Below are 8,665 nucleotides of genomic sequence, written 5' to 3'. Positions count from 1 at the left end.
AATCAACGGTTGTGTCCATTTTGATTTTGAAATTAGTAAGATTTGAAAACTGGTTAGATTTAAACATTGAGGATAGGAATATGAAATGGGAATAGTTGATGGTATATAAGAGGTTGTTTTGGTATTGCATTATTGTAGTGCATGAACAAGGAAAGGGTAAAAGAGACAAGGGAAACCCACTTGGGATTGGTTGGATAATAATGATAATTATAATAATGAGGGAACTAGGAAGTGAAGGGAGGGGTGGGATGGGTTGTTTGGAAGATAGCAAGGTGAAGAACCTAGCCAATAAAGACAAACCAAAGCTTGGGTCGAACCAGTATAAAGCCAGGTAATACTTTATGAGAATTTTCTTGTTGGATGAGCCTGCTGCCCGCCTGCCTTTGTCTTCAATGTCTATCCATCCAAACCCTTGCTTCCAAATCCAGATGGGCCCACTACCCATCCTAGTGGAACTCAAGAACTCAGATGTTTATCTTCATTCTTATTGGTTGTAATAAAAAGCCAACCCCAAATAATACAACAACGCAAGTTTTATGAAACCCGCAGCAGCAGATAAGATTATAATCAATTTCCATAATAATAATGTAGTGTAATATAAACAGATGGAGAAAAAAGAGGGCATTATGCCATGCTGATCCCGGGGTGGTCACTGGTCAGCACCAAAGCTCAGGGGGGATGAACTTAACTAATACACGGTCCACAGTCATGTGAACCCCATCAACTTGCTCAGTGGGGTCCCACCTCACCATACACAGCCCACAACATCCGCATACTGTTATCTTCCCTCTTTCTCTCCTTCCCTTTCCCTCCCACTCCAATTCCAACTATTTTCTCCCATAAATATCTATTTTTAATTTTTCTCCCGTCTCTGTCCCCACCCCCCATGAAATGAATCTTCCTACTTCCTTACCACATCCCTTCCTCCCCTCCTCGGGTTGACCCCCCACATCTCCTTATATATTTACTCTCTCTTTACCATAAAAACCCTATGGATTTATTATCTCTTTTATTTCTTCTCTGTTTTTTTTTGTCAAATTAACCAATACGACTGATTTAATATAATTTATCTCACAACACTTATCTATCCCCTATATATACACAACACATCACACCACAAACCTTCAAACAAACCCAACTCACACCTCTCTTTGTTGTACCTTTTTTTGGTCAAAACAACACAAACAACAAATTAACAGCCCTTGTTCTACTACTACTACAACAACAACAACAACAACATCCTCTGCATACAACTCAAAAGCAAAAGAAAAAAAAATGGATGGAAGCAGCATAGATGAAAGCACAACTAGTGATTCCATATCCGTATCCATTGCCCCATCAAATATTTCACCTTTGCCTCAGCTCACCAAATCTCCTGACTCCCTCTACCGCGTTGGGAGTGGAACCAGCGTGATTGTGGATTCTGAATCTGGGGTCGAAGCCGAATCAAGAAAGCTCCCTTCTTCCAAGTACAAAGGTGTCGTTCCTCAACCCAACGGTCGATGGGGTGCTCAGATATACGAGAAGCACCAACGTGTTTGGCTTGGCACTTTCAATGAAGAAGATGAGGCGGCCAAAGCCTATGACATAGCAGCTCAAAGGTTTAGGGGTCGTGACGCTGTCACTAACTTCAAACACCTCCACGAAATGGAGGATGATGACATCCAAATTGCCTTCCTCAATTCGCATTCCAAGGCTGAAATCGTGGACATGTTGCGTAAGCATACCTACAATGATGAGCTTGAGCAGAGTCGGAGAAGCTATGGTTTCGATGGGAATGGGAAACGTATTGTCAGAAAGGAGGATGGTTTTGGCACCTTAGGCTTTGAGCTCAAAGCACGTGAACAACTCTTCGAGAAAGCTGTGACCCCAAGCGATGTAGGGAAGTTGAACCGGCTTGTGATACCTAAGCAACATGCGGAGAAGTACTTTCCTTTGCAAAGCGGGAGTGCTTCTTCCAAAGGAGTTCTTTTGAACTTCGAAGATGTGACCGGCAAAGTTTGGAGGTTTAGGTATTCCTATTGGAACAGTAGCCAGAGTTATGTCCTAACAAAAGGGTGGAGCCGCTTTGTTAAGGAGAAGAACCTGAAAGCCGGTGACATTGTTAGCTTCCAGAGATCAACAGGGACGGAGAAGCAGCTGTACATTGACTGGAAGGCAAGAACCGGGTTGGGTTCTGGTTTGGAGAACCCGGTTCAAATGGTCAGGCTATTTGGGGTCAACATATTTAAAATGCCTGGCAGTGAAAATGTTGGTCTAGCTGGAGGATGTAATGGGAAAAGGACTAGAGAAATGGAGCTTTTAGAATTAGAGTGCAGCAAGAAACAAAGGGTAATTGATGCTTTGTAACATCACCTAATTAATTTCCCTTTTTTTTTCTTTTTTTTTTCCCCTTCTTTTGTTGTTTTTGGAGCTTTGTGAATGTTAAAAGACGGTGTAGGAAGAAAAAGAAAAGGGGAGGGGGGGACATGGAGGGGCTGTAGTAGCAAGTTGTAAAAGTTGAATTGTATATTACAAGACAAAAAGGCTGAAGAAAGCTGAAATTAGGTGTAATACATTTCGTCCAAGAAAAAAATATGAAATAACTGTCAATTTCTTCTGTTTTTATATTTATTGATTCATGTTTAGCTCTTTAGACCTTAATAGCCTTTATGTGGTGTTGTTGCTTTCCCCAAAATATCTCAATGTTGATTTTCTTGACAAATTAGGCTTCATTTCATCATAGATTGGGATAAGGAGAAATAGTAAGTAATTAGGTATGCAAAGAAACAGCCTAATTGGTTACTATTTCGTGATTTGTCCATTAAATAAAAGACGTAGTTTGTCCCTTTTATAACATAACATGTTGGTACACTTTTGTGCCTATCTACCTTAAAAAACACATGTCCATGAAAGATGATCTTAACTGATGAGTTTGGTTTTGGATCTTAAATTGGAACTACAACACTAAAGAATATATATATATATAAGATTAGAAGTCTTAATCTTCGAAGATTCATTATTGACATGATGCAAACCAGCAATTAGGTATCGAACCAGTAAGTTGTTGTAAGAGGATAAGGAGGCAGAGATGATTTGAAATCTTCTTTTCTTTTTGCCCAATAAATTGTGTTGATTTAAACATTAATTTAGTAAGGTTTGTTTACGGACAATTCATAGTTTAAGAAAATGGGTTTGGTTTTTTTGGCAAGGGCAAACAAGTTGGAAATTGGAAACTATATAAATATAAAGTTCAATTAAATGAGACAAAAAACATGGAGCCAGCTAGCTAGGCTGGTTGTGGAGATGATGTAATCTCTTCCATCAGGAAAGAGAGGTGAGGGGCTATGAATGTCCAAGAATGTGGTAATGTGCACATGGTTCTGCACTGATGCAGAGCGCAGGTCAAGAATCTTGACTAATCACTTCAAAACATGCAAGGGGGGGGGGGACTTTACAATAATACATCAAGATTGAGGTCATTATTATTATTCAAGGGGTTTGGTAATGAATGTGATCTTTGGTTGAGCTTCAGTAGAATAATGCAAACATGCCATATATATATATATTAAGATGGCAATGGGGCATAATTAAATCCATTTGAAATTGTTTTTGTACTGGGAATAAATAAATAAATAAATAACATTGTCAAAACCCAATGCGATTCAGGTCGACATAATTGTAGTAAAAGCTGGCACTTGAAATGAAGTTCATAATACATTACTTAAATCATTAATCACTCGGAAATCCAAATGAGATCATTGACATTTCCCCCTTAATTTTCTTGAGGTGGAAGCCTATATTATAATAATGTAAAAGTATACAAAGATTTGATTCCATGAGTTTTATTTTTGAAAGAGAGAAAAATCTATTTATGATAAGAATTTTTTATGAATGTTCCTCCGAGTTCCAAAAGAAATTGCCGCATTTGATTCTTGGCTTTTCTTTTTTTTTTCAAATTCATCACCCTCAATTATTTCTAACTTTTTTTATTACTAGTATTATTTCTCACCCTATTTATTATTATTATTATTATTATTTAGTATAAGAATAGCTTAGAACATACCTAAACAAGTGAACTTAACATTTTCTACTATCTTGATTAATAGATATCCTCCTCCAATAGATTTCGCGCAGAAAACGGTGGATCCTCAACTATAATCAAGCAATTAACTCTGTTGCCACTCATCTTAGTTAGTTGATCATTAACTTTATTATTATCCCTCAGAATGTAATGAAATTTAATCTGTCAATTCTTGGAGAACTATTCATGTGTCGATCTAATTTGTTATTATTATATATGTTATGAGAGCGCAAGTATAAATGCTATGGAGAAAAGCATAAGCCCAATTGGGAGTGAGAGGACTCATTTGGATATCAAGCACGCAATCAAATGTACAGAAGCAACCCAGTAGCCCACTGATGACTATTTTCTATTTTGTTAAATTCAATTCAAATATCCCGAGTTTCATTTTCATAGGCTCTGTATTATTAAATTATTAACAATACTTGTACAAAACACTCGTGAAATAATAATAATAATAATAATATTTTTTTTATAAAAACATGCAAGAGAAAAGACAAGGGAGGGGTTTTTAAAAAAAATAAGTTATTACTTTTATTTTCTAACAAGTCAAAATAAAAAATAAAAAATTAAATTTTGAATGAGTAGTTAATTAAATTGACATGGAATTTGTTTTTAATACAATTAAATTACTATTTTCATTTTCAATTAGTCTATTTTTTGTGTGTTTTAATATTCTTTTGCCTAAATTAGTATTTAATTATGTCGTAATATTAACAGAGAAGGAAGGTTCAACAGAATCGACTTCCTTAGCTTTAAATATATGGGGATGTAGGAGGTCTTCTTCTTTACTTTTCTAAGTTGCTTCATATATTTTCAGTTTAATTAATCAAGTCTCCTATTATTTTATATAGTTTGTGAAAGTTGTAAATTTAATCATTGTACTTTTAATTTTAAAATTCTAGTCCTCATTAAATGATAATTATTAAACATATTATTATATGTGTAATGTCACGTCAATTTGTTATTTTCACATATTACTCACTAAAAATCTAGTTAATGGATTAATGATGGTCATTTGCTTCAAGACTGAAATTTCAAATTTTGAAAAAGTATAGGGTTCTAAAATGATTCAATTGAAGAATATTAACCAAATTTATACGTATAAGCTTAGTATAGGACTAGCAATTAAATTTAACTAAATGGATCTAACTGCTATTGTTTGGATTAGGACTAAAATTTTAAATATTGAAAAGTAAATGAATTAAAATTGATCAAATTCAAGTATAAGGACTAAATTTATAATTTTATCAAAGTATAAAAACTAATACCATAAATTAGCCTAAATTTTCACTTTATTAGTCATTAATGGTCTTTTGCCGGAGATGAATTTTAAAAATTAAACATGGAATTTAATTTAATGTGTAATTTGATACATGAATTTTTATTTGATGCAATTATACACATGAAATTTTGGTCGTGGTTCAAAAATATACATGGACTTTTAATTTTGACTCAACCATGCATATTTAAAGAAATAAATACATCAATTTATATGGGTTAAATATAATCATTTGTGCATAAAATATATAAATATAAAATGATGTTACATCAATAATTGTGTTAATAATTTATAAAAATTAGATTAAATTCAAATTATAGTTATAGCATTACATAAAATCAAAATTCATACTACAATGGCGCGCAAATTATGGTTAGGAATATCCAAATAATAAAACCAACCGACGTGGACATTTATTTATTATGCTAGGTGGTAAAATATGTCCCTTTGGGCCATCAACCATATATATATCAAACAACATGGAATAAGGAACATTTTATGTTGATTGCAAGAAGATGTTCCTTTTTCTTTGTGTCTAATGGTTTCGTTGACTAGTTATGGTTAGTCTTCCAATAGTCGGCAACACAAGAAAGTGACTCATAAGAGGATCCACTAGAATCCAGTGCTTTGGTAGCACTTTCTTTCAGTTCCTTAACCCTACTCCTAATAACCTTCCCTTCTTCACCCTCCATCACCATCCTCACCACTTTCTCTATCTCTTTTCGTCCAACAATGGTCTGCTGCCCTGCCTCCATTTTTGGCTTGATAGCCATTCCAATATCCTCTACTAGCATTGTTGAATTCATTTTTTGCTCGGCGTAAAAAGGCCATGTGACTAATGGCACACCATGAACAATGCTTTCCAATACTGAGTTCCAGCCGCAATGAGATAAGAATCCACCTGTAGAATGGTGGCCAAGTCTGGTAACTTGTGGAGCCCATGATAACACCACAAATCCCATACCTTGAGTCCTATCCAAGAACCCTTCAGGCAAATAAACTTTGGGGTCATTCTCATTCGTTTCTCTAGCATTGAAAAATGTACCTGCACTAGTGGAATCCGTTGGCTTCCTCACCACCCATATGAATCTTTGTTGGCTAAGTTCTAAACCCCATGCCAACTCAGTTTGTTGCTCGAATGACAAAGTCCCACCACTGCCAAATGTCACGAAGATAACAGAATCAGGTGGCTGCTTATCCAACCACTTTAGACATTCTACATCAATTACGCTTAGTGTTTCTTCTTGCTTGATAATGGGTCCAATGGGATGAATAGGAGGCGTTGGTATCTGCTTGAAGAAGGGGTTCTCTTTTATACTTTTGATTGACACAGGTTCAAGATCCTTCCAGGAATTGACAAATATACCAGAGGCTAATGGCAACCTACTAAAATGATGCAACAACCATTTGTACTCATCAATTTTCCTGTTCCGAGCCTGGTCTAACAGGTCCTGGGTTCGTATAGGACTACAACCCGGGACCTGAATCGGTTCAGGAAGATCAATGAATTCACAATTAACATCACTATCAAGCTTTGGCAAATATAACATGAAGGCAAAGAAAGCAACAGAGGTAGTAACATACACGTAAGTAGGAATCAACAATCCTTTACAAACATCAAAGGCTTGTGTAGCGAATATGTTAGTAACTAGAGCATTTGGTTTGCCTAAGGCAATGAGGACTGACTTGAGAGATCGAAGACTGTGGTCTGTAATAACACAGAGTCGGGTTAGAACTAGAACATCACCGTCATTGATGATATTTTTATCGACCTCGACGGGAGGAAGTGGGACGATGTGGAGATCAAGAGGGAGGTGAGAAGAGGAAAGGAGTTGGTCCTGTGCAGGCGAGGGTTCATTGGTGGTAATAAGGAGTAAGCTGACCTAGATACCATGGTGAACCACCAAGCGCTTAGCAAACTCCAACTGAGGGATGAGATGCCCAAGCCCAAGATTTGGCAACACTGCAACATGAGGCTTACGGTTCATTATAACGACAAAAATATAGCTAGCAATTGATTGAATGGAGGTTGTAGCCCCAATATGTTAGTTGCTAGCTAACTAACTAGCAAATGGCATTGACACACACACACACACACATATATATAGGGCAAATAATGTGATTATTTCTAAAACATATTTTTTTAATTATAAAAGTAAATTTTGTAATTTCTACCATTGATTCACTTTTTAGATATCTACCATGTTGTGACCATTATATCAATTCCAAGAGGGTGCCAATTGTTGACAATTGATTTATCTTTGGCTAATAAAGAAAATATCATAAAGGAACATTATCAAATAATAGCAATATGTCAATTTTAAGAATTAGATTCACCCCTACACTCATATTGTGAATTGAATAGAATCTTTTATATGAACTTATTTTATACATTAACTACACATAAGTGAACTATAACATCAAATTAATTATGTGTTTATTTTAAAAAGTTACAATATTTGCTTGTAGATTTATTCTCAATATGGCAATACCATATTTCATCCAAGAATAAGAATGTTATACTACCATATATTAACAAATATAAACAATGCAACAAAAAGTTATGTTCTTTTTTTCACATGTAAACAGCAATGATGATAAGATTAATTACTTTAGCTATGAAATTAAAATTAAGAGTAAAATATGTTTGAATTAAAGTACAGCAATGATGGCGAGATGAAAGTGAAAAATAATCATTAAATTAATATATATAATTACAATAAAAATTAAATTTTTTGTCTAAAACTATATTTATATTAAAAAATATTTATGTTAGATCATAATTATAAATTACACTTGCATTAAAAATTTATTAAAAGAATAACTTCAAAAAATATATTTTTTATTGATTAATAAAATATATTCAAATTATATTTATTGTTTACACAAATTATATTATTTAAAATTATATTTATATTAAAAATAATATAATAAAATTAATAATTAAAATTTAAAAAGAAAGTTGATGAGGAAAAATGAGATTACTCCCTTTCAATGGAGGCTATTGCACGTCACATTGAGAAATTTGTACCCTAGGGAAGTGATTTTCCTCCACTAAAGGTATTCCATTGAAGGTATGGTGAGGTTGAAGAAATATTTTCTAAAAATTTTACTACACATATTTTTCACAAAGTTATACTAACTTAATATCCCAAAACCTCAACTTTTACCAACACAATCAAAATTTCATATGCTTGGATAGATTATTCTTAATGGTTGGAGTATGTTGATCAGAGTAGTGCTCTACAATTTGGGGATGAATGAAAAATGATGAGCTTTGGCCTTATGTAACGAATGATTGTTTGTAAAGTTTTGGTATA

At 34.2% G+C, this 8,665-nt stretch overlaps 1 protein-coding gene and 1 pseudogene across 1 annotated transcript; one reads left to right on the top strand and one right to left on the bottom strand.

Moving 5' to 3' along the window:
• Nucleotides 1–394: 394 nt before the first annotated feature.
• Nucleotides 395–2,607, top strand: LOC121211011 (AP2/ERF and B3 domain-containing transcription factor RAV1). Its single transcript, XM_041083168.1, has one exon. The coding sequence runs from the start codon at nucleotides 1,276–1,278 to the stop codon at nucleotides 2,347–2,349; it is 1,074 nt and encodes a 357-aa protein (XP_040939102.1). The 5' UTR covers nucleotides 395–1,275; the 3' UTR covers nucleotides 2,350–2,607.
• Nucleotides 2,608–5,648: 3,041 nt separating this feature from the next.
• Nucleotides 5,649–7,412, bottom strand: LOC107946445 (hydroquinone glucosyltransferase-like; annotated as a pseudogene).
• Between the last annotated feature and the right edge of the window lie 1,253 nt (nucleotides 7,413–8,665).

This window comes from Gossypium hirsutum, chromosome A12 (genome assembly GCF_007990345.1).
Source record: "Gossypium hirsutum isolate 1008001.06 chromosome A12, Gossypium_hirsutum_v2.1, whole genome shotgun sequence".
Classification (NCBI taxonomy): Eukaryota; Viridiplantae; Streptophyta; class Magnoliopsida; order Malvales; family Malvaceae; genus Gossypium; species Gossypium hirsutum.
Note: the sequence above shows the minus strand (reverse complement) of the source record. Positions and strands in the feature narration are given on the sequence as shown.